The sequence below is a fragment of the Ambystoma mexicanum genome, chromosome 5q (assembly GCF_040938575.1).
Source record: "Ambystoma mexicanum isolate Mex_15411 chromosome 5q, UKY_AmexF1_1, whole genome shotgun sequence".
In the NCBI taxonomy this organism is placed as follows: domain Eukaryota; kingdom Metazoa; phylum Chordata; class Amphibia; order Caudata; family Ambystomatidae; genus Ambystoma; species Ambystoma mexicanum.
Genome location: NC_090933.1, coordinates 817,616,662 through 817,644,317, shown reverse-complemented (window position 1 = coordinate 817,644,317; position 27,656 = coordinate 817,616,662). Strand labels below are relative to the sequence as shown.

Here is a 27,656-nt window from a genome sequence, read left to right as displayed (position 1 = left end):
CATACTAGCCAAACTACCCATAGATGGGAAAACAACTATCAATATAACAGTCATTTACAGAGCCCCTAACTCCAACAATCAGACGGAGACCGACATCCTGCTACTATTGGCACCCCTCATTAAACCTAAAACCAAATGTATACTTTTGGGAGATTTTAATTTGGGATTTGACAACAGTCAGGATCCCAAAGCAGAAGCCTTACATTCAGCCATGAAGGATATGAGCTTCACCCAATTAGTGAATGCCCCGACACATTCTAAAGGAAGAACCCTGGATTGGATCATTTCACTTAATACAGACATTACTATTGATGCCATTTCACCTCTAGACTGGTCAGACCATTACAGTATCTTGTTCACCATCAACTCCACTGCTCCTATGGCTAAGGAGGGGACTCCTAACTCCTTTGAAACCAGAAACCTCCGCAAACTCACTCCCTAAACGCTAGAACCACTGTTTCTCAAAGCATTAGAATCACTTTCACTCATCAATGACAACCCCAACTCGCTAGCAGACGCATATCGCAATTGCCTCACATCTACTATCAATGTTGTAGCCCCACTCATCACGAAAACCAAGCGCTCAGAAAAACGTTCATGCTTCTGGTTCAACGAGAGACTAATCTCTCTCAGAAGAACCAAATGGGCCCTTGAACATACCTTTAGAAAACTACCTTTACCAGAAAACGAATTAGCCTTCCAAGAAGCAAATAGAAATTACAAAAAAGCCATTGTCACACACAAAGCCAATGCCCTCAACACTCGGATTACCAATGCTGCATCCGATTCCAAAGAACTCTTCACTATACTAAGAGAACTAGAAAATCCAACACCCATCACCAATTGCACCAATACTAGTAAAGAATGGTGCACCACGATCCAAGATGCACTTACCGCAAAGATCAACCTCCTTCAAAACAAAATCAAAACCAAAAAACAAGCTCTAGCAGATGAATATGACAATGACACCCAACCCCAGCCCCCACTGGCAATTCCAAACCTATCTTCCAATTCACACCTGTTTCACAAGCTTTAGTGTTCAAAACCATCTCCAAAATTGAAGCATCCAACTGCAAGGGAGACGCCGTCCCGGCAAAAGTAGTAAAATCCTGTGCCCACGCACTGACGCCCATCATAACAAAATTTGTAAATGCCTCCTTTGCCAAAAACATAGTGCCAGCTAGCATCAAAGAAGCCTGGGTTACCCCTTTATTAAAAAAAACCTAACCTTGACCCCACAGTGACCACCAACTACAGACCTATAACAACAGTCCCATTCCTTTGAAAAATCTTGGATAAAATAGCATACAATCAGGTACAAGCGCACTTGGCACAAAACCAGCTCCTTGGTACCAGACACTCTGGCTTCTGCCCCAACCACAGTACTGAAACAGCCCTTAAGGACCTCAAAATCCAAATTGACTCCATCAGACTCATGAAAGCTCTGCATCCTCCTTCTTTTAGACCTTTCTGCAGCATTAGAGCTTGTTGACCATAACAAACTCTGCTCCACATTAACAAAAGATTTTAATTTCTCTAAGAACGCCACTTCCTGGATCAAATCTTTCCTGGCTGAACGAACCTCCAGAGTATCCATAAGTAAAGAAGCCGCAGACCCTATACCAGTCCCCAACGGTGTTCCACAAGGACCCTGCCTATCCCCCACCCTTTACAACACATACACAAAGCTCCTTTTCTCAGCCTTGGGTGATATGGGTGTCATTTACACAAACTTTGCAGATGACACCGAGATCCTCATCACTCTTTCAGGAAACTACACACAAGTCACTACCACTATAAATAAAATATATTCCATAATCCAAAACTGGATGGCCCTAAATAGCATATGTTTCAATGACGAAAAGACAGATCCTCATCGTAGGCCCACAAGCCAAAATCAACGCCCTCCAGCCTGACTCTGCCACCATCAACATAGATGGAACTATCATGCCAGTCCTCAAACATGAAAAAACACTAGGACTGTGCTTAGACCCCAATCTATCTTTGAACAAACACATTAGCTCTCTTTCCTCATCCACTTCATACACATCTAAAATGATCTCACTCAGCTGCCAATTCCTGACCCCTGCTAACTGCATCACTTTAGCCAGGGCCTTGATACTATCCAGACTAGACTACTGCAATATTCTATTTCTAGGCACCACAGCCACTAACATTCAGAAACTGCAATTAATCCAAAATAAAGCACCCAGGGCTGCTCTGGGAATAAGAAAATCTGAACACATTTCTAACTCTAGAAGAGAACACCATTGGCTATCCATCAAAGACAGAATTCTATTCACAACATTATGCATCACATTCAAATGTCTACATGATAATGCACCTATTTGCCTTAACCACGTAATAACCAAAAAGCCGATTACCAGAACTTTAAGATCCAACAACCTCTCACTATTCTCAGTCCCCCACGTCAAAAAGATCAGAGAGGGAGGCGCTAGCTTTCAGTATCTAGCCCCCAAACACTGGAATGCACTGCCACTCCATATTAAAAATGAGACAACCCTCACTGGTTTGAAAACATTAGTGAAAACATGGATCTTTAATCAAGAGCATCCCGCTGATTGAAAATACTCCGTCCCCTGTATTTCTCTAATGTCATGATAGTGGAGGCGGTGAAGTTATATTGTATGAGGGTTCAGATTAAACTGAACATGAAACCTCACAAAAAGGTGGAAAATTCACTAAGTGTAGAGAAGGCTTCCGAAAGGGAGCTGCCACTTCAAAATAGTTTCCCCGAGTATGCGTGAAGAATTTCCACCGCTTCCCCATATCGATAGCGGTTTACCATCTGATAACACACAGATAGATGACACATCTATGCTGGCTCCGGCAGTAAAACTGGAGCTGGGTAGAAGGAGATTATCTGTAGGCCCCTCGACACCTGTGAATGCATCCAGAAATGGAATAGATAAAGGCATTTATATCACTCTTCGTTACAGGATAGATTTCCTTTTAGGGACTTTGGCCAAGGGGAAAAAAACATTATCCTCAACCCTCAGCCTTCATATTCCAAGAAGCACAACCACATTTTGAACCAAAAGGGGAGGAAAACCCCAAACTGATTACCAACCATGCCACAATGTCCAGCTCTTTACTGGAAGAACCGGTTTCCCAAGCCAAACAGGAAGCCTCTTTGTTAGTAGCAGGAACAAATCCATTATATACATTGGAAAATGAGGAATTGGAGAAGAATTGTCCAGTAATAACAAGAATACTAAATTTGCTCGACAAAGTCCATGAATTTACACACATGGAGATTAGAGATTTACAACGTTTAGAATTAGATAATTTAAACAAGACAAATAAACTGTAGGGCTTCCTAATTGGAAGGGAAATGGCTTCCGAAGGTTGGGGACAAAAGACATGTCTATGTTGCAATGTAGCTGAGCTTAGGCCAAACCTAACCTTAGTATCTAAAGGCCGGAGTGAATAATCCAATCACATCTGAACAGGATCCGGATTTGCAATTTGTACCATCCTATTCAGATGTATTGGCATCGAAGATAACAAAAGATTCTCTTTTGAATGCCACCCAATATGCAAATATACTGGAGCATCTGTGAGGAGTCTCTGAAAAAGTATCTAATTTAGAGATGGGAATTACGGAATTAGCATCTATAGATACATCATTGTTGGAGTCCTGGGACCAGAAAGTGACCATGTGAGGAAGCTATTGATACAAATGACTCCCCAGATAGTCCCTCAGCTCTTAGACTTGTTGCAAAAACAAAATGAAGAGGAAGAGGAAAAGAACACTAATAATGAATATATTCAGGACTTAAAAACCAATTGATGAAAATACAAATGGAGTGTATTTATCAAGGCGCCAAAAGTGCCTAGATTTTAAGGCAAGAAAAAAAAATGTAAACAAAAAAAGAGTGAATTAAAAAAACAAAAAGTAAATAGTTCTGTAAATGAGGTTGCCATTTCAGACCGGATACAGCTCGATGAAGAAAGCCAAAGGGCGTTACACCTTGATGAGGGGGTCCTTGTTGATAACAAAAATAATAATTAAAAAAATAATAAAGTACAAAAGAATGCTAGCCCTAGCTCGCAGAATACAATTGCAAAGGAGCCCGTTACCATAAAGCTACTACAAGGAAAAGCTTTACTTGTGCCAAAAGAATCCAAACAATCTCAATCATCTACCTTCTACCAGATGGTGGAAAAATCGACATCTAGGCAAAATAGTAATTATACTATCGGAGAACTGCGGGAAAACTGTATGACAACCACCAGACAGCAAATACCGAGGGTATCAAGACAAGTGGCCCCTTTAGAAAAAACGTCTCCAAAGAACCCATCGGTACAAACAAATACTTTAATACATCAGATGCGAGGGGAGGGTGAGAACAAAGAGTTGGAATTGCAACAGAAATCTCACTGAGTTGGACAAAATAAGCTTCTGCCATGCCAGTTGAACTTGGTAATGGGAAATTTGCAAGACCAGGTGAACTTGGGAATGGGAAATTTGCAAGGGCAAAAAACATTTGTGCCAGTTAGAAATAACACTCCAGAAATGTATCTAGCTGGTAGACCAGATACGATAAATACTGAGGGGACTCAGACTAACATCACAAATGTAATTAAATTAACATTGATGGATCTTCTACCAGGATTCCCAAATTTGAGGGAGCAAAGACCTAGGAGAGGGAAGGAATCAAACGACAACAACTAAAAGAGGGACTGGTTGAAAACCTAACATAATAAATGTTCAAATTCAGCCTCAACCTATAATTAAACCTGCGGAAAAAGAATGGGAAGGAGGAGGAAATGTTTCCTCCTCACAGAATAGATTAGAGGTCAACAAAGTATTGAATTCAGAAATTGAAAATTTACCACCTAATTATATAACACTAGAGGCAGAAAGTAACACTGTGAATCATGAATTGATTACACACCTTGTTAAAACATCTTTAAAGGAGTTAATTCCAGGTCTAACAACATTTGGTACTTTTTCAGTAATGAGCACCCTGATGAAAATGAAACTGGCAAGGATAACTTGGGTGTTGAATTTGGATCCGATCTGTCCGGTTTGCAACAAAAATGGAGAAATCAGGAGGAGGATCAACAGGCTGCCCTAACTTCATTAAAAAAACAAACTTATCTTACCAAACCATGTCAATGATAGTGGCCTATGAAATATGCAATGGCGTAAACCCAAGTACCCTGAGCTACCTAGAATCCTCCTTTATAACCTCTGTTATCAGGGAGGTCCTCCAACACTTCATAGAGGGCGGGTCCTATTCCTACTGAATGAAATCCCTGGCCTAAGATTAATATCTACGGCAGACATAAAACATATAGACTTCATACATCCCGATAGACTGGATCACGTGAGGGTTGTGCTAAACACTAGAAGTTTGTTTGAGGCAATTATCTGGGAATATGAAGAATTTAACAGGATGGGATGATATCCTCGTTTTTGGTAGAGGGTCAGGTTGGGGAGGTGAGGAGAACACTAAAAAACCTTTCCGTCAAGAACAAATCGAGATGTAGTCTAATAACAAGAGATCGGATTTTCAGGGGGAGGATGATAAAGGGTGGAGATGGTTAGCACTATCGCTAAGGGAATCAATTTCCCAAATGAAGTCATTACAACAAAAACCCTAACACCAACTTAAGCAAATTTATGTCATGGAACTCCAGAGGTCATAGAAATTTGCAAACCTCCGAGGGATTGTGTGTAAAACGTAAAGAATTTAAAATGATATGCTTCCAAGAATCCTGGATGACATCAAATGTCCAAATTGACGGGTATGAAACTATACATCAATACACAAACATAGGAAATCGGGGTAGACCGGCAGGAGGTTTATTTATTGCAGTTAAAAATGAACCAGGAATACAAATCGTAGAATCATTGGATGTAGTAAATGGGGCCCAGGTAGTAATCCTGGACTTAAAATCGGAACGCGACCCATTAAGGGTTTTGGTAATAAAAAAAATATTAGAATCCTCTTGGAGAACTGTTAGAATTTATAACAAAGATAAATGAATGCCTCTTAATAATGATGTTGAAATTTAGCGGGCCAGAAGTCTTTGTAGCGGGAGATCTGAACGCCGAGATTAATCATGGTAGTGGCCAAGAAAAAAATGATGGGGCAATTTCACTCCCAAGTAAAACATTAAATAACAAAATAGAAGGAACCCCATTAGGTAGTACAAAAATAAAATCCAGGGATATATCTGGAAGCAATTATTTGAAAAATGGGGCCTGTACCATGTAAATTTCCTTTCTACGAATACCAATATGGCAGATACTTGGACATCAGGCCTAAAAAGCTCTTGCATAGACCACATGTTTATGTCAACAAATTTGTTTGACCATTGTAAACATTTCGAGGTGGTGGATACCAACTTGAGTGATCATAAATTCCTACAAGTGGAGATGGTTGGATACCCGTGGAAAGAGGGAACAGGGTAATATGGAAAATACACCACTCCTAAATTCCCAGGGTAACCGCATTAGATGGCATGAGGGAAACATGCTCAAATTTAAAGCAATATTTGTTAAAGACCACCAAGAGAACTTGTGGGCTAAAAGGCAATTACTATTTTCTGTTGCCACATTTCCAGAGTAGCTGGAATCATTGCCATCTAATATTTTTAACACCTCGCACTTTAAAGTAAGTAAACGCCAAAGCCAACACGTTTTTGACCCATTACTAAGACAAGGGAAAAATCAGCTAAAAAGAAATATTAGATTAATTTTAAGAAGTGGAGAAAATCACAAACAAAAATTGGAAAATCTCTAAAGAAAAACAAGCCTGGAAAAATTGGTTAAGATCACATAAGGGGGTAATGCTACAAGCAGACCACGGAGCTATGATTAAAACATTAAAAGACACTTCAGGAAGCCAATTTTGGATATTAATAAATAAATTGCGGTCCCAACAGGGAACTTTATCAAACAGCATCTTAAAGAGGTGAGCTGGACTTCCAATTATTATTCCCTATATGCAGGGAAATATGCATTCCCGAAAGAACTTTCTGAAATTAGAGACTATCAATGGGAATGTGTTTTCTCAATCTCAGAGATAGAAACACAGATAAAAATCTCGAATCCATCTAGGGCTTGTGGACCAAACTGCCTCTCCAATGTAAATATTAAGGCTAACCCGGAAATCTGGGTGAAAGCTCTCTACTTGCTTTTTTCAGACATAAGGCTGAGAAGACATATACCTACCTCATGGAATATTTACTATATAGTGCCCATCTATAAGAAGGGAGATAGACAATCTCCATTAAACTAATAGCCCATAGCAATTATGGGTCAGAATCTAAAATATTTGCAGGATTCATTCTTAAAAACATTGTAGCATGGGCAGATTCAAATAACATTTTCCCCAAAAAACAGTTTGGATTTTAGAAGGGCATAGGTACTCAAATTGGAGGTTTGATTTTCGGCCTCTTATTGGTAAAGGCATGTAAGAGAGCAGCTATCCCAACATTCATAGCAGTGATTGATCTTTCCCTCGCCTTCGACAAGGTTGACAGAATACTGTTATGGACTAAGCTTCGATATCTGGGATTACCTTCAGGGATACTCGCAATCCTAATCCATCTGCATGAAGGAACCATAGTGCAGGTGAGGCTAAATGGAGATGGACTATTATCTTGTCCAATAGAAACATTGAATGGATTACGCCAGCGTTGTCTATTTGGGCCAACATTGTTTAATCTCTATGTATCAGATTCAGATAGATTTTTGGACGAAGTGTCCTTAATTTCATCTAAAATAGAGGGAATAATGATAAATTAGTGCTCCTATGCAGATGACTTTTTATTAATAGATGGTACCCCTATAGGTCTCCAAAGAAAGCGCTCTACATTTGATCAATACACAAAAGAAAATGGACTCATAAAAAATGAGAAAAAAATACAAAAAGAAAATGTCGGTAATAATGTGCTTGATACATCAGAAAAAAATAGTCCAAACATTTAAATGGAGTATAAACAAAGAAATCTTACCGTGCACTAGGTCTATGCGTGATTTGGGCTTTCCTATTTTTGACTCATTGACTAAAAATAAATTGGCCTGTATAGGAATAGCATGTTGGAAAGCATACTAAATTCTATACCACAGTTGAAAAATGTAGCAAACAAGTACTGCAGATACTCTTTAACTCCTTATCAAATTCTATAAGCAAAAAATTATTCCAAAAATTGTCTATGAACTAGAACTGTTACCGATTTTTTCTCCGCTCTTTCTTAACAACTCAGAATCCAAAATGTGGAGAAAGATTTTTTATTTTCTAATGAAATGTGTACCACTAGCTGCCCTGAGATACGAATTGGGACTTCAATCAACAGTATGCAAGGTACAAGGGAGAAGGTTGACATTGTACAGAAACTTGTTGGGCCCTAATCCAAACAGTCTAATGTCAGATATAGGCCTGAAGATGGGGAATTGTACATCACCTGGATTTCCGGCAAAAACTGGCAACCATAGGCTCCTCATACTCTACTTTGATGCTAAATCATAATAAGGCAAAAATAGCACTTCAAAATATGGACTGGATTAATACAACGGTGTGTACGAGCATCAAAGCTATATCATCATTTAAGTCCTACATGGGAAACTCTTGGGAAACCCAGAATTGTATCTTAAAAAATTCTCTGACCCTGGTTTGCGAATTAAATCTATGTGTTTCCGTTTTAATGCCTTAATGATAGGTGAAATTTGTGCAATAAGAGAAGGTGTCAAAAACAAATGTATTCCTTGACGCTTTTGTAAAAACCCTTTAGAAACCGAGACCTTGAGACATCTAATAAATTGACATCTAATAGATTGTGAGGTCATTCAACCTCAACGTATTGAGAGTTTTGGAAAATGTGTGTTTAATCCTGAAAATGTTGACCTGGATGCTCTATGGCTTGAAATGCTACATGGAAAGTCTATATCGCTAAAAATGGCGATTGTTAAGTTTTTAACTAAAGTATGTGGCATTATAACCATAGCTGAATATTAGACTGCCGTAAATGATAACTATGATGAGCTGATATTAATCTGAATTTTTTTTTTCTTTGATTATTTCAAATTCTTCAAAATGTAAATAATTGAGTTGTTTGTAAAAAAAACATGTAAAATGTTTTTTTTCTGTTTTTTTTTTGGAACATTTTATTTTGTAAAGGTTTTATTAAACCAAATACAAATTAAAAAAAAAAAATTATATCTTGTTGCATCCTCTCCCCGCTGGTCTCCAAAATGTAACTTAATATCCAGCCACTAATGTTACCATGAAGATATATATTGCTGTTGAAAACAAATCTAACTATTTGAAATGCACAATCTAGATAGTGGTATGTGAAGTTACACTGCACACGTATTGTACTTCTCCCACAAAAATAAGCTAAATAACCAACCTGGATCTATATCTGGGGGATGGTTCACTTCTGTTTTCATGAATAGCGTCACCATTTTGGCGCATTTCAACTGAAAAATAAAATAAACATACTTTGCATGTATTTCTTCAATACTACACAACAAGCACATAAACAAACTATTTACTTACAAGTTGCTGTTCCTGAACTGCCATTTGTTATCGATTCCTGCTCAACAACCAAACAGTCAAGTACAACTGTAAGCTCCCCGGTCTGCACAGTGCCATGCTTGTTTTCTAATGAAAGTTTTAATTGTTCCTTTACACTTTCCACTGAAAAGAAATTGGAAACATGCTCTTATCAGATGAGATTTAACTGTGCAGCATTTAATACAAGAAAGGTTAACTGGAATGTGGGCAGATTTAACTCCTAAAAGCACCACAATAAAACTCTTAATGTGCAAAACATTAGAACTGTACATAGAGATTTCTTTTGGAAATCAGATTCAATGCCCAAGTAAATAATACTGAGAATTCTCAAAGTAAGAAAAAAGTTCCCTACCTGTGATTACAGTTCTCCAGAAATGGTATCTTTCATAGATTCACTTGTTGCAGAATATTCCCAGTGAGGCAGGGAATTATCAGTACAATAATAAAGCTATGTGTGTGCATGGTGTTAAATATATTACAAATCATTTAATGCATTTCACAAGGCAAAGAGAAGGTCCCACTTATTCAAATGAACTGTGCATTATGCCTCTCCAACCATGGAGTCCTTCAAAGCTTTCTTGTCCACACAGTAGAACTTTGCGACGGTATGAGTAACCGCTCATGTTGCTGCCCTGCGGATGACATCAAGCAGGACTCTAACCAGTAGAGTGATAGAAATTACCCTAGCAGAATAAGCTCTGTCTACATGGGAGAGGCCTAGCAGCTAGAGTTCTCTTGTCGTCGAAGGTACGTTACACTCTTTCCGATGGCGAGGATAGATTGGCGAACAACGCTGGCACGATTGAAGGCAGACTACCAAAATGACAGTCTTCTAAGACAGAAATTTGATATCCGTCTTATGATTGGGTTCCACATGGCGCACATTTTTTGTACAGGTGGAAACATTTGTAATAATCCTTTCATGGATTGTTTTATGACACTGTAGAAACACTGAAAGGATTATCCGATGACTGACTTAAAATGCATGAAATGGCTAATGTGTGAACTTTGACCGTTGAGAAAACAAAATCTGACTTGACCAAATGTAGTAGATAAGTTAGTGCGGAAGACATTTCCGAGGGGTGGATGCAAACAGCACACACAGGATCTCAATTTTAATTATAACAACGTTTCATTGATGGGGCTCTGGAGGTGGCTAGGATGTCCAACCAGTCCTGCAGCATTTCTCATCTTCCAAACTCCAACAACTGAGGCGTCACATCTTGAGGCTCAGAGAGGATTGTGATGCGGCATCTTCCCCTGCTACCTATGCAACAGGTTGTGCATTTTCTAAAAGAGATTTTGCCCGAAATTGGCAAAGCAGGACTGAATACCAGTATTGACTGGCACATGACGGGGCAGAGACGATCATCCCGCATGTTTGGTCTATTATTTTGCGTAGCATGCTTGGGATTAATGGCAGGGGGTAGCACCTATAGTGAAGCTTGCGCCTCAAGAGGATGGATAATGCATATCATAGAATGCCTGCGTGCTGGGAACTGCTGTCAAACAGGTGGCATTCGGCATTTCTGCGGAGTGTCGACAAAGTCTATCGTGGGAGAGCGCCACTTCTTGTAAATTTAATCTACCAGGTCCTGCATTAAATTCCACTGGTGGCATATAGAGTCTTGGAAGGTGAAACATTCCCTGAGCAAGAGGCCATTGCCACAACTTCTGGTCCTCAAGCGTACCTCAAAGTGAGATCTACCCTGCTTCCATGCATAAAACATGGTAGTGGTGTTGTCAGTGAATGCAGATGTTTTTTCTGCTAAGTTGGGGTTGGACGGATTTAACAGTGTAATGCAGTGCTTCAAGTTGTGGTGCATAAATGTGGCTTGGCATGCAGATTCCCTAGGTGGCGCCTCTATTCTTCCATGGACGTGTACACTGTTTATCCCTGAACTGTGGATCTGCAGTACCCCATTAAAACAAGTTATCCTGAATCTGCCAACTGTCAAAGCCTCACGGAAAATGTGCTGCAAGGTGAATCTCAAAACAATGTGCCAAATAGCGAGGTTTGTGCAAAATGAAAGCTTAATTAGCAATACAGCTCAGTCTAAAGGGAATCCCTGCTTCCAACGGGAGCCAAAGAGGATCAGTTAGGCCAATAGAAATAAGATGGATTTTTTTTTACCCAGGGAACAAATGTACCTCACCGAGCAAAGAAGATCTTAAAGGTATCAGACCACATTTAGCAACTGCAGTCAAAATCGTGTTACCTCCATTAAAGAATGAGAAGACCAAAGTCTGAGTTACTGACTGTAGGTAGGAAAGTGAATAAAATATTGAATCTTCATAAAAATCAGCTGATAGAGCTCTTTTCAACATAAATTGTAATATAATGTTTGCGATCCAACCTGAAGCCCAGCAATTTGGCCACTAGTACTAGTGCCAAAGAGGAAAATACGATGGCTAATTCAAGAAAAGGCAGGCATAGCAGTGCATCTGGAGTTGTATTACATGGAGCAAACCCCATCCAGTTAGTGATCACAACAAGATATGTTGTCGGAAAAGATACGTCCTCGGCAGAGGAGATTTTAAGACACAGACAGCTGAGAGTAGTGAGCATACTGATGGATAAATAGGCAAACCTTCTAACAATGACCCCCACCCACTTTCGCTGAGGCCTGGATCAGCCAGTCTAAGCATTGGTAAATGTACAATCCTTGCATACTAAGATGTGCCGCAACCAGAGGCCAGCTAATTTCCTGAAGAATCTTGGGGCTGACATGAGGCCAAATGAAAGTCCACTAAAGTGATAGTTGTGACTTCCCACAGCAAACCAAAGAAACCTGCAATTTCAATGAACTGGAATGCGAAAGAAAGCATTTCCCCAGTCTTTTTTTCAGACCAGGAAGTATCTTGAAAACTCCCCATTATTTATTTATGAAGGCGGGAACCTTCTTTATCGCTCCCTTCAAAATGAGTGGCTTCACTACCACTTGGAGGATAATGGGCAAATCCTAGGGTGAGGCTGTTGACCAGCACCGATAGCACACAAGGGTCTAATGTCACTTTGTGCCATGTGGAATGGTGTAAGACTTCCCTAAGCCCTAACTATGGTGCTGAAATGTGGGAGCAGCGAATCAAGGGGGTTTGAAATGTTGTCCTTTGGGTTGGAAGAGCCACTTCTCCAGTTCCCACTTGTGCATTGAGAGCATCCCTATAATGGTCTCCGGTCTAGTATGTCAAATATCTGAATGGGAGTGACAGGAGGACCACTGTCTTCATCCAGATTATGCATATCGCCCTATATTACAAAAGGACTGTCAAGTACAGCTCTGTTGAAGTGGGTTTAAAGAACTGCATATGGTGAGGAAGAATTCACCAACCTTTTACTGGCTGCTGCAGAAACTACCAATTCTGTTGTGCTCCCAGGTGTTCTGGTGGGCCATGAGGGGCCCTATATTTCTTGTCCATATGACCACTTCTAGTTGGGCCAAGAAATGGTTTTGGATGGCCATCAGTCAGTCTTACTAAATATCTTCCAGAATCAGTGGGACAGCATCGTCCTCAGCAGATTTTCTCACCTCTGGTAGAAGAGAAATCCTGCTTTCCTTTTCAGCATTTGGATGAGGTCAAAGCGTATTCAGCCTTAGACATAGTGGAATGAAAAGCCTCAATTTTATATGGGAGTGAGTCTCTGGATGGGTACTGTTCCGGCTTGCTACCAACCAGAACCAGATCTTTCACAGCATCTGTTTTTGATGAATGTGGTGACAAGGTGTCTCAGTAGATATTGCCACGAGATGATCTGAGATGAGGTCAGGCTCCACTTCTCTAGGTCGCGCTCTGTGGGGGTTACAAGGGCGGATCCATCAATCTAGGTAGTTCTGCTGTACATCTCAGGGATGGCTGGGGAGCCTGGGGCCATGGGTTGCAACATCAGGTAACATGGTCTTTATCACAGTTACTAGTGTCTTAGCGTCTGGTGTATCCCTGTGGATAAATGGTGAGCTGGCGATAGAGTTGGCCTGAAGGGTTGTGGTAGACTAATCAATCCAGGTTCTGACGGTAAAGCTTCAGGCTCTGTTGTGAACTCCTCCACAGCTTGTCTGAAAATATACCCTCTGTGAGTCAAATTCAGTATCAATTGTGTGTTCAAAAATGTCCTCTGGAGGCAACTCAAGACTGATCCAGTAGAGCCGGTGGGACGTATGGTTGTAATTATTGTACTTCCTACTATGACTATATCAAAATGCAGAATCTCCTTGGACTTTGCATAGGTGTAGGTTGTGTCACAGTCTGAGGTGCACCAGTCGAGAAAAAGGATCTGAGGCTACTGTGGGTGTAGAGAGAGTAATTGATTTTGTTGTGGACACCGAGCGATTGGCTTGTCATGGAAGAGATGGTCATTGACCATGGTACAGACAAGTAGCTTTTTGCCATAAAGATGGTTTCTTCGATGAGTGGCCCAGTAATACCTTTATCCATGATGAACATGATTTTTAAGCACTTGTGGATGGTTCATTAGAAGAGCCCGCTGAAACGCCTAAAGAGACCTTTGAAGTTAGGAGGGCTTGGATCAATCTTTAGAAGCATGGGACATCCTTGGCCCTCTTCGCCCTCAATATTATCTCATGCAATCTGGCCCTTTTCCGATGAATAATCTCATCATCAAACCCCCTACCCCGTCCCCTCAGGGTGCACAGATGATTAAATAATTTAGTGAGCGAGGCCATAGCTCCCTCGTACACCATGCCACCAATCATCTATACAGGTCCATAAGTGTTTAATTGGAGGAGGACAGGCCAATGTCAGAGATGTGCAAATCACGGTCTGGGCAGAGGTACTACATTTGACAGTTTCTCGCCAATAAAACCCTTAAGGCAGTACAAATATGCCTCATGCCTTTCTTCCACATAAATATTCTTTACGTTAAAAGAATTGCAATTTCCATAAAGGCAGCTCTTTGATTTTCCATCCACTGTCATGGTTAGGTTAGAGATCTGAAACACACAGGAGCTTTACCCTTTGAGACTGTAAAGGATCGTCCCTGTTCCCTTACAGGGAGGACACAATTGGAAGAACTGTCCCAAACCCTAGAAATATGTCCTCTTTATCATTGAAGAGATATCTCCTTTACTACTCGTCAAAATACATCACCTCTCCCCCTCAATAGACGAAACCCACCCTCGCTAGGGTTCGAACAGCCAAGCACCCTGGGCAGATCCTGCAAGCTACCCTTGCTAAACCCATCAATATCGCCCTTTGTTAGGGGTTTGTGGTAAGCTCCTGTCTGAGACAAGACTTAGGAAGCCCACCTTGGATGGAAAGGGGGACACCCCTTAGGTTTAGCCTCAACTACCGAAACGTTTGGAAGCAATGGCTTAGCAGCCAGGCTTCGTCTAGGAGGGATGAGGGCTGTAGTGAGGCACACAGTAATCAAGTACACAGAGCATACACTTTGTTTTAAGAAACACTTACAGATTAGAAGTTATATAAAAATAAGACTATTTTATATCCAATAAAGAGTATTACTTTTAAGGAAGGTAAGTACTATCGTACAGTAGCATTAAACACAGAATAGTTGAAATAGTCCAAAGGATAATAAATAATTTCGAACAGTTGTAAGGTAACACAAAGTAGGAGAAACCTCTGAAACAAGTATGCAAACTTCAGACCAAATTGTATAACATGAATTAATCCAGGCTTAACCAATTTGAAGAAGTCCAAACCTATTCTAGGTGAGTCTCACAGAGAGGGGCATTTGGAGTCCAGTGGCTAAGGGCTGAGGAAGGAAATGCAGGTAAGCAATAGACCAGGCATAGTTTATGAATTTCTTCAAGTATATAGGTAAGTATCAGTAGATTTCTTTGGTAAGGACCCCAAATGGTTGTCCACCCCAATGTAGCTTGATTTAGGCCTGGGAAGTGGCGCAAGTAACAGCTTAACTGAAACCCTCCAAAGCACAACAACAACAAAGCAGGCCTCAGGTAAGTATTAGGGGCGGACTGCAGGCCAGTCCTCCCCCCCCCCCCCCAGGACAGTCCCGCAGGAGAGGCAGCAGCAGACCCTGGTTCAGGATGGTTAGCCTTGGCGACTGAAGAAAAGAACTGGCAAAGGATCTGTAGGTTGCTATCGATAAGTTGGTCGTCCAGCAGAGGATTTTCGCAGTGCTGGCTCGTTGGTGCGTTTTTCAAGGCTCAGTTGAAGAACGGTTGTTGTGCGGTAGACTTTGCTCCGGTTCTCGGTCCCCATCTCGGCTAAGGGACCTTTCAGGAGTGGGATCCAGCCTCTGCAGCTCCACAAGGATGCCTTCAAAGTAGCAGACTAAACTGTGCTTCGGAAGACATTGCACCTTTAAAATGGCACAGCTCCCCGGGCATTGTTGAATTGCGTGCCACAGAGGTTGCAGCTCTCCCAGAGAGGGAGCAAATTGCAGTTCGCCTTGAGACTAGTTAGGCCCATCAGTCCAAGGGAAGAAGTCATCCAGTTCGGGGCGTCCCTGTCACACAGAAGTATAGGTTAGGACTCCAGCAGTCACTGCAACAACTCTGGCAGTCGTTGAAAGTGGCTGTGGATGTCCTCTTTCAGATCTTCAGTTCCAGTGGTTGCCTCAGTTTCTGCTCCAGGACCCTTTTCTTTTATGCAGGAAAACTGTCTGAGCCCACCAATCACCAGACATGCATTCATTCAAACATGGGGTTGACTGTCCAAAGGGGAGAGCCAGCCTCCCCGCACAAACTGGTTCCAGGGAGGCACACTGCAGGGCAAAGACATGGGGAGTTTCGTCACCTCCCCCACTTGCAGTCGTTTCAGGCACTCGGAGCCTTGTCAGGCTTTCCAAGGGACGTCCACCAAAGACAAAGGACCCATCAAGAGCTCCCCCACTCAGGCATGTAGAAGAAGGCACAAGAAATACCAAGTCATCAAGAATAGGGCTTAGAAAAGTACAGCCATCATTTTAGGCAAATGGTGTCCATTGTGTCCTTTACCGCAGCTGCGAAGACAGTCTGACAAAAGATGACAAAAGGTTGGGAAAAAACGTACACTGCCAACAGCCTGCCAGATTAACTTGGTAAAGAGACAATAGGGAGACAATGTTTCCCTTCGGTACTTCACTTAAGGTGGGGTGTGCTGATCTCACAAAATAAGATACAGGTAGGACAAAAATCGCCACCCCTGCTGGTGACATGTTAGCACAGGTAAAATACAAAGGGTAAGGTGCTCCCAAGCAACACTGCACAGAAAGTTCTATGTTCTACAAGAATACATTGTGGCTGCCAGAAATGTTGGAGTAAAGCAGAACTCCATTAAAAAAGATTAAATCGAGATGAAACAGGGTACCCAAGGTCAGAGTAAAAAAAAGAGTGAGTGTGGAAAAAGTTTGCCACTCACTCAGGAGAATCAGGCTAAAACACCAATAGTCCAGCAAAAAATGCTCAGGGGGAATCATAAAGGGGGGAGAATTTCACCCAAGAAGAAAAATCTACCCAACTCCCTTGCCCCCAGCCAAACTCTACACACCCTCAAGTTCAACAACGCTCGCTCAGCAGTCGCTAACTCCGCAAAGATTGGATGTCCTCTCACTTCCTTACTCTTAATGCTTTACAAAACTGAAGTCCTTTTCTTCTCTGCCAACACACTCCCTCCTTCCTCCCCTCCCACTTTCATTCTCTCCCCGCCCCCCCCCCCCCCAACTCTCCTTCTCTCCCCATGCCCGTAACCTTGGTCTTCACATTGACCCCAACATCTCCCTATCTCACCACATTTCTCTTACTGCCAGATCTGCCGCTTTCACCTTTACAACATTCGTAAAATTCAACCCTTCCTAACCTTTCACGCAACTAAACTCTTAATCACCTCCCTCATCTACTCCAGACTTTCCTACTGCTCCTCTTTTTTCATTGGACTCCCCTTCTCTCACCTCTCCCCACTCAAATCTGTCTACCCCTCTGCCATCCACTCCCTCTGCCTTCTCTCACCTCATGACTCCATCTCCTCTTCTCTCACCTCTCAAGGCTTGCTCTCATTTCACCCCCAGCTCAAATTCAAGTTCCTCTGTCCAGTCTTCAAATCCTTCTATGGTCTTGCCAACCCCCTACCTATCCTCCCTTCTCACTTTATATACCCCTTCTAGTTATCTCCGCTCTGTCGATCCTTTCCTACTCTCTCCTCCTCCACTACCCTGTGCCCCTTCCTGCTTCCGCTCTTTCCAACTACTCGCTCCTTTCCACTGGAACCACCTCCCAATCCGCTCTACTCCCTCCTACCCTACCTTCCGCACGTCTCTAAAATCATAGCTCTTCCATTCACCTCCCTAACATCTCTTGCTCTCCATGTTATCTCTGCTACTACCTCTACCCACACCTCCTACTCCCTCTTACTTCTGTATCACCTCACACTCTCCTTCCTCTCTACTCCCTCCTACCCTACTTCCCACACTTCTCTAATCTTATCTGTTATTGTCATGATCTCTGCTTCCAAGAGGTCAGGGTTTTCCCAACTCCCTTGGAAGCAGATCCATAACCCAGGTTCCGAGTGCCAACCAGTCCCAATTGGGACCTTTTGGACCCAGTCCTGGCGCCAGTGGCACCAGGCTCATAAATATGCCCAGTCCCAGCGCTGGAAGCGCCGGGCTCATAATGCTTGGGTGGACTTACCTGCAGCAGACCATGCTGCTTACTTGCCTGCCAGTTGAGCCTCTGATCCCCTTCTGTTTGGAACTACTTTTCCTGTTGGGTGGGGCTGGAGCCACTCCCTAGATTCAGAACACTGGAACTCTTCTGGAAAGCAGGAACTCTTTTCTTACCTAGGCGTGGCTGTGGAAGGAGACACCGAAGCACTACAGGAGGCTATTTAAACCACACCCGGTGGATGAATCTTGCTTTGCGTTATTCTGCAACCTCTGCAGCAGAACGCTCATCGTGTCTTCTGCATCCGGTCCTGGGCCTAAGGAAAAAGGCTTACCATCCTGAATCCAGTCTTCAGCAAAACCTATAAAGACAAGAAAGAACAGGTTAGCATTCCGGCATCTGAAAGGCAAAGGCTTACCATCCTAAATCCAGTCTTCAGCAACACCTATAAAGACAAGGAAGAACAGGTTAGCATTCCGGCATCTGAAAGGCAAAGGCTTACCTACTCTTTGTGCGCTCCGGAGGTCTTCACACTGCATTCCGGCATCTGAAAGACAAAAGCTTACCAACTCTTCGCATGCTCCGGAGGCCTTCGGCGCTGCATCCCGCATCTGAAAGACAAAACAAGGTGCGTTTAAGACATTGGGGAACTTTAATGCTCACGTGCCATTACTCCTTTCCACATCTAATCCAGTGGGTATTCCGGCACCCTGCAGCCGCTCCGAACTCGTACCTGCAAAATAAAAAGACAGTTAGAGCGCATCGTGAAGCAGGCAACAAGCGCTTACTTACGTGCTTCCAGGCGCTCTATTCATCACACGGGCTCCATCTTCAACTCACTTCAGCCCGTCATCCGCCATCGCCGGAACCCTGCAAAACAAGAGACATCATTACTAAAGACTTTACAGACATTTGAATGACTCGAAACTTACCGTTCGTGCAGTAAACGACGGACAGCAGTCCTCTGAAGTCAAGAGGCCTGCGCTACCTATCCAGTGAAGAAACTGGTTACAGCACCCTGCCCCGAGGCAGATGGAGAGCTCGGCATTCACTTACCTAAGGTGAGAGCGTTAACCTTTGGTGGTCTACAGGAGAGGAGAAGAGGAAAGAGATAGGGACGCCCCAATAACCCCAGTTCATTAACCCCTTATTTTCTATCTGCAGACATCTTACTCTACACGTCAGGCATACAGTGCACAGAGGTCCAGCCCAAAGAGCCAACCGGGTGCAACACATCACCTTTGAAGATACGGTAGTCGTCCAGTCAAGACCGGCGCCTCTGCGAGAATCAGGTGAGCGTTACAGAACGCAAAGCCCACCGCAAAACTCTCGCCCAGGCGCTATGGAAACCTCAGATACTGACCCCCTAGCCCGGTTACTTGGGGAACTAAGGGCAGAAGTGCATGCAGCTCGTCAGGAAACGAATGCTCTAAGAAGGGAACTAATTATTTCCAAGGAGAGAACAGACAATCTTGCTAGGCAAGTGCTACAGTCACAAGCCGGACAGACCCCGTTACCCGCATCAGGGGCAAATCTTCCTTCAACCTCCTCTATGAATCCAGTGCAGATGAACCTACCTGGGAATGTACCTCTGGCTCCGCCCGAACGTTTTTCTGGTGACCCAAAGAGGTTTGCAGTATTTATCAATCAGTGCCGGTTGCACTTCTTATGCCGGCCAGCAGCCTTTCCAACTGATCAAGCAAAAGTAGCTTTTGTACTTTCGTACCTTAGTGGCAATGCGGCAGACTGGTCGATCCCTCTAGTTAATCAAGATGATCCGGTTCTCCATGATTTTCAAGCCTTTCAGCTTAGTATGGAAAAAACTGTTCGCAAGACATTCACAGGGGCAGGCCTTGGACAATGAGCTTCTTTCGTTGCGACAGGGTAATCAAGACCTTTTGGCTTATATTGCATCTTTCAATAGACTAATAGTGGAAACTCAATGGCCTGAGGACAAAAGGATTACGCTGTTTTATAGAGGTCTAAGTGGAGAGCTCAAAGACGTTTTAGCCCAAGTAGTGAATCCCCCACAAGACTGTTCGGATTATATAGACTTGGTCGTTCAAATAGATCACAGGCTGCAGAACAGGAAGGCCGATCGTTCCAAGTTTGATGCTCGAGTATTTTCCAAACTGCCAACTCCTTCCAAAGGAGTAGTCTCTGGGGAACCCATGCAAATAGGGGGTCTGAAAGGTCCTCTAACACAAAGGGAGCGGGAAAGGAGGAAACAGTTGCAATTATGCCTATATTGCGGAAACTCAGGACACTTTCTTCGAGACTGTCCGGTGAAACCTGCCAAGAAGGCAGTAGGAGCTGCAGTTACCAAAGTTACAAACTCTGAGCAGGGAAACGACCTCGCCCGACAAGAATAGAGGTTCTCTTGCCGAGCGTGAAAACCAGTTCCGTGACCTCGCATTTCGTGATACCGATGGTCCTCATTAGCCCTGATAATCCGGATCGATTACATGCAATTGAAGCTTACGTCGACAGCGGTGCCATCGGCAATTATGTGGATCATGAAATGGTTTTGAGGATGAATCTAACTCTTTGTCCCAAGGCTGTAAAGGACGTCATTACTACGGTGGATGGTACGGAGATAGCCTCCGGGCCAGTAACGCATACCACTCAAGAGGTGACGCTAGTAAGTCAAGATGGACACCATGAGAAGATCGTGTTCGATGTGATAAAGGCCCCTCAGTTTCAGATTATTCTAGGAATACCTTGGTTAGAGAAACACAATCCTCTGATCGATTGGCGAGCAAGAACGGTCCAGTTTCCAGAATGTGTCTCTACTTGTCACCCTCCACCTGGTGTTGCACTGGCCGCAATTTCTTCAGAGACTCCCCAGTTACCTCCCGAATACCTAGAATACCAAGATGTTTTCCAGAAGGATCAGGCTAACTCTCTACCTCCTCATAGGTCTTATGACTGCCAGATAGACCTGATACCTGGATCTACTCCTCCTTGTAGTAGAATTTATGCCCTCACCGAGCCTGAGAACCTTCACCTTCGACAATACCTGGATCAATACCTGGCAAATGGGTTTATTCGTCCTTCCAAGTCCCCTGCTTCTTCAGCTTTGTTCTTCGTTCCAAAAAAGGAAGGAGACCTTAGAACTTGTATCGATTATCGCTCCCTGAACCAGATCACCGTTAAGAATAGATATCCGTTACCTTTGATCCCTGAACTCCTGGACCAAGTCAGAAAAGCATGCATATATACAAAGCTGGATCTTAGAGGAGCTTACCACTTGGTACGAGTAAAAGAGGGCGATGAATGGAAAACGGCCTTCCGCACCAAGTATGGGCTATTTGAATATCAGGTCATGCCCTTCGGACTTTGCAATGCCCCGGCCGCCTTTCAATATTTTATGAACGATGTCCTCAGAGAGCTCATAGATGTATGTGTTGTTGTTTACATTGACGACATCCTCGTTTATTCTTCATCGGAATCTGAACATCGGAAACACGTGAAAATGGTCCTCGAAAGATTGCGTCAACACAAACTTTTCGCTAAGTTGGAAAAATGTGTTTTCAACGTGACTGAAGTTGAATTCTTGGGATTCATATTATCACCTGGCGGAGTGCGTATGGATTCAAAGAAGGTCGATGCAGTTCTCAAATGGCCATCACCATCCTCCGTAAAAGGTGTGCAAAGCATGTTAGGCTTCGCTAACTTTTACCGCAGGTTTATCCCCGAATTCTCTCGAATAGTCCAGCCCATCACTGCCTTGTTAAAGAAAAACAAATGTTTTGAATGGTCTACCGAGGCGGAACAAGCTTTCCAGGATTTGAAGACTAAATTTATCTCTGCACCAATCTTAAAACACCCTCGCCCCGAACTCCCCTACATCGTGGAAACTGATGCTTCAAGCCTTGCCATGGGGGCAGTTCTATCACAAAAGGACCCAGTAACCAATCAGTTGCATCCCGTGGCATTTTGGTCCCGCAAATTCTCGCCTCCTGAAATCAATTACACGATTACTGACAAGGAACTTCTGGCTATCAAGTCTGCCTTTAAGGCTTGGCGGCATTATCTGCTGGGGGCCCGACACACCGTTACTGTGATTACGGATCACCGAAACCTGCAATATTTGAAAACCGCAAAAGCCCAATCCTCTAGACAACTCCGTTGGGCATTATTCTTTGCCGAGTTTGACTTCATAATTACCTATCGACCTGGTACAATGAACGGTAAAGCTGATGCCCTTTCTCGGATGGGAGTGGAAGAACACTTGATCAACCCTAAACCTGTACCAATCATTCCCGAACAAAGAATTCTGGGTGTAATCGCCACCGAATCCATAGAGGAAGTTAAGGATAAAGCCAGGCAACTTGTAACTCCAGCAGACATACAGAATTGGCATCTGCAGGGAAAGGACTTTGCAGTAAAGGACAACTTATTGTATTTCCAAGAACGATTATACCTACCCAGCACAGATTTACAGAAAAAAGTAATCTCTTGTTATCACGACTCTTTAATGGAAGGTCATCCCGGTATGGCCAAGACCTCAGAAAAGATCAAGCGCTACTTCTGGTGGCCGTCTTGGAAGAAAGATATCAGAGACTTTATAATGTCCTGTGGAGTATGCGCCCAAAACAAGAGTCAAAAGGAAAGACCAGCAGGCCTCTTACGCCCTATTGACATCCCACCTCGCCCTTGGCATACGCTTTCTATGGACTTCATCACCGATCTACCTCCATGCTCCGGATACAATACGATTCTAGTAATCGTGGACTTATTCTCCAAGATGGCGCATTTCATTCCGCTCAAAGGCTTGCCAACAGCAGCAACTCTGGCCCGAGAATTTCTCGAAAACATCGTCCGACTGCACGGTTTTCCTTCGGTTCTAATTTCGGATCGAGGTAGTCAATTTATTTCTCATTTTTGGCGAAGTTGCTGTCGGTCGGCTCAAATTGATGTGAGATTATTGACCAGTCACCACCCTCAGACCGACGGACAAACCGAGAGGACCAATCAAACTCTGGAACAGTATTTACGCTGCATGCTGCAACAAACTGAAAAAACTTGGAAAGATATCCTTTGGATAGCCGAATATGCCTACAATAACTCTGTCCATTCGGGAACTGGGAAAACCCTGTTTTTTCTTTTGTACGGCAGTCACCCTCGAACCTCGGAGTTGGATCCCCTCCAAGATCTTGAAACACCAGCAGTAGACTACCTGCATTCTACAATCACCCAAGCCTTTAAGGAAGCTGTTTCTCACCTTCAAAGGGCTAAAGAACAATACAAGAAAGGAGCAGATCAACATCGGAAGGAAGCCCCTCACTATCAAGTAGGGGATCAAGTCTGGTTATCCACCAAATATCTATCTCTAAAAGGGCCACGCACATTCAACCCAAGATACCTTGGTCCCTATTCCATCACTACCATAGTAAACCCAGTAGCGGTCAAGTTGGACTTGCCCCCGCACATGAAGATACATCCGGTCTTCCACGTCTCTCTATTAAAACCCGTGCAACCTCAAACCCGACTAACCAACTCTCCAAAACCTATCCTAGTTGATGGAGAACTCGAGTTTGAAGTCAAAAGCATTCTGGACTCCAAGATCTCCAAATCTAAACTATTCTACCTAATTGACTGGAAAGGCTACGGCCCCCAAGAGAGATCCTGGGAACCTGCTGAATATGTCCACGCTCCTCGCCTAATCAAAAGATTTCACCGAACATTTCCTGACAAGCCAAAACCCCCGGAGAAGCCCGGTTTGGGAGGGGCCTTGAAGGGGGGTACTGTCATGATCTCTGCTTCCAAGAGGTCAGGGTTTTCCCAACTCCCTTGGAAGCAGATCCATAACCCAGGTTCCGAGTGCCAACCAGTCCCAATTGGGACCTTTTGGACCCAGTCCTGGCGCCAGTGGCACCAGGCTCATAAATATGCCCAGTCCCAGCGCTGGAAGCGCCGGGCTCATAATGCTTGGGTGGACTTACCTGCAGCAGACCATGCTGCTTACTTGCCTGCCAGTTGAGCCTCTGATCCCCTTCTGTTTGGAACTACTTTTCCTGTTGGGTGGGGCTGGAGCCACTCCCTAGATTCAGAACACTGGAACTCTTCTGGAAAGCAGGAACTCTTTTCTTACCTAGGCGTGGCTGTGGAAGGAGACACCGAAGCACTACAGGAGGCTATTTAAACCACACCCGGTGGATGAATCTTGCTTTGCGTTATTCTGCAACCTCTGCAGCAGAACGCTCATCGTGTCTTCTGCATCCGGTCCTGGGCCTAAGGAAAAAGGCTTACCATCCTGAATCCAGTCTTCAGCAACACCTATAAAGACAAGAAAGAACAGGTTAGCATTCCGGCATCTGAAAGGCAAAGGCTTACCATCCTAAATCCAGTCTTCAGCAACACCTATAAAGACAAGGAAGAACAGGTTAGCATTCCGGCATCTGAAAGGCAAAGGCTTACCTACTCTTTGTGCGCTCCAGAGGTCTTCACACTGCATTCCGGCATCTGAAAGACAAAAGCTTACCAACTCTTCGCATGCTCCGGAGGCCTTCGGCGCTGCATCCCGCATCTGAAAGACAAAACAAGGTGCGTTTAAGATATTGGGGAACTTTAATGCTCACGTGCCATTACTCCTTTCCACATCTAATCCAGTGGGTATTGCGGCACCCTGCAGCCGCTCCGAACTCGTACCTGCAAAATAAAAAGACAGTTAGAGCGCATCGTGAAGCAGGCAACAAGCGCTTACTTACGTGCTTCCAGGCGCTCTATTCATCACACGGGCTCCATCTTCAACTCACTTCAGCCCGTCATCCGCCATCGCCGGAACCCTGCAAAACAAGAGACATCATTACTAAAGACTTTACAGACATTTGAATGACTCGAAACTTACCGTTCGTGCAGTAAACGACGGACAGCAGTCCTCTGAAGTCAAGAGGCCTGCGCTACCTATCCAGTGAAGAAACTGGTTACAGCACCCTGCCCCGAGGCAGATGGAGAGCTCGGCATTCACTTACCTAAGGTGAGAGCGTTAACCTTTGGGGGTCTACAGGAGAGGAGAAGAGGAAAGAGATAGGGACGCCCCAATAACCCCAGTTCATTAACCCCTTATTTTCTATCTGCAGACATCTTACTCTACACGTCAGGCATACAGTGCACAGAGGTCCAGCCCAAAGAGCCAACCGGGTGCAACACATCACCTTTGAAGATACGGTAGTCGCCCAGTCAAGACCGGCGCCTCTGCGAGAATCAGGTGAGCGTTACAGTTATGTTATGTTATGTTGCAATTGTATAGCGCCTTATATACCATTGGTATGGTCTGAAGGCGCTGGTAGGTTGAACGCCCTTGGGAACCGAAGTTCGGGTCAGTCGAGAGAGTAGAGAGAGTTCAAAGGTGCTGGTGCGCACCGGTATGTGTGCAGCTGGTGCCTGGTGCTGAATTCGTGTGGTAGCTGCTTCCTAGCGGTAGGTGTGGTGGTTGGGAGATCAGGGATATGTGTTTGCTCTGGCAGGATTTATCCAGACCGAGTGTGGCTGCGTTAGGCCTGAGGAGAATGCCTGGCTGGGGGGTGTGAAACCAGCAGTGATTACTTAGAGTGATGGGGAGTGAGCGGTAGATGTTGATATGAGAACAGTTATACCGAATGGTGTCATAGTATCTCTGTGTTCTAGTTGAGTGATGGTGTGAAGAAGAGAGTAAGCGTGGGGTGTGGTAAAATATATGTCCTTTCAAATGTTCACTGCATTCCAGAGCATATTATGTACGTCATGCAATTCTATGCAATCAGGTGAATTGGGTACACTACTAAGTGCAATTGGGCACAACTTCTAAGTGCAGCTTTCCTCAGAGAGGCAATTGGGCCCAACTTCTAAATGCGATTGGGTATACTTCTCAATGTGATTGGGTGCTCTTCTAATGTGCTTGGGTACACTTCTAAATGCAATTCGGCACACTTCTAAATGCAATTGGCCATACCTCTAAATACACCTTTCCTCAGAGAGACTATTGGGCACGCTTCTAAATGCAACTTTCTCAGAGAGGCTATTGGGCACAACTTCTAGATGTGATTGGGTACACTTCTACTTCTAAATGCAATTTCTCAGAGAGACTATTGGGCACACTTCTAAATGCAATTTTCTCTGTGAGGCTACTGGGCGCAATTTCTTAAAGCGGTTGGGTACAATTCTAGATGCAATTGGGCAGATTCTAAATGCAACTTTCTCAGAGAGGCTATTGGGCACAACTTCTAAATGCAGTTCGGCACAACTTCTAAGTGTAACTATCCTCAGAGAGGCAATTGGGCAGATTCTAAATGCAACTTTCTCAGAGAGATTATTGGGCACACTTCTAAATGCAACTTTCTCAGAGAGTCTATTGGTCACAACTTCTAAATGCAATTGGGTACACTTCTAAATACAACTTTCTCAGAGAGGCTATTGGTCACAACTTCTAAATGCAATTAGGTACACTTCTAAATGCAACTTTCTCAGAGGGACTCTTGGTCACAACTTCTAAATGCAATTAGGTACACTTCTAAATGCAATTGGGTACACTTTTAATTGGAACTTTCTCAGAGGGACTTTTGGTCACAACTTCTAAATGCAATTAGGTACACTTCTAAATACAACTTTCTCAGAGAGGCTATTGGTCACAACTTCTAAATGCAATTAGGTACACTTCTAGATGCAATTGGGCGCACTTCAAATGCAACTTTCTCAGAGAGACTAATGGGCACACTTCTAAATGCAATTTTCTCAGAGGGACTATTGGTCACAACTTCTAAATGCAATTAGGTACACTTCTAAATGCAACTTTCTCAGAGGGACTTTTGGTCACAACTTCTAAATGCAATTAGGTACACTTCTAAATACAACTTTCTCAGAGAGGCTATTGGTCACAACTTCTAAATGCAATTAGGTACACTTCTAGATGCAATTGGGCGCACTTCAAATGCACCTTTCTCAGAGAGACTAATGGGCACACTTCTAAATGCAATTTTCTCAGAGGGACTATTGGTCACAACTTCTAAATGCAATTGGGTACACTTCTAGATGCGATTGGGCGCTCTTCTAGATGCAATTGGGTACACTTCTAAATACAACTTTCTCAGAGAGGCTATTGGGCACAACTTCTAAGTGCAACTTTCCTCAGAGAGGCAATTGGGCACAATTTCTAAATGCGGTTGGGTACACTTCTAGATGCAATTGGGCGCTCTTCTAGATGCAATTGGGTACACTTCTAAGTGCAACTTTCCTCAGAGAGGCAATTGGTCACAACTTCTAAATGCAATTGGGTATACTTCTAAATACAACTTTCTCAGAGAGGCTATTGGTCACAACTTCTAAATGCAATTGGGTACACTTTTAGTTGGAACTTTCTCAGAGGGACTATTGGTCACAACTTCTAAATGCAATTAGGTACACTTCTAGATGCAATTGGGCGCTCTTCTAGATGCAATTGGGTACACTTCTAAATACAACTTTCTCAGAGGGGCTATTGGTCACAACTTCTAAATGCAATTAGGTACACTTCTAGATGCGATTGGGCGCTCTTCTAGAT

The 27,656-nt window shown here is 43.5% G+C and overlaps 1 protein-coding gene across 2 annotated transcripts in view; it reads right to left on the bottom strand.

Moving 5' to 3' along the window:
• Positions 1-27,656, bottom strand: part of WWP1 (WW domain containing E3 ubiquitin protein ligase 1) — a 2,181,222-nt gene that overhangs the window by 1,663,847 nt on the left and 489,719 nt on the right. For both annotated transcript variants that reach the window (XM_069621301.1, XM_069621302.1), the window contains exons 5-6: positions 9,540-9,680; positions 9,391-9,460 (exon numbers count right to left, since the gene is read on the bottom strand). In XM_069621301.1, the coding sequence (XP_069477402.1) occupies positions 9,391-9,460; positions 9,540-9,680 (211 nt within the window). The remainder of the gene's footprint in view (positions 1-9,390; positions 9,461-9,539; positions 9,681-27,656) is intronic.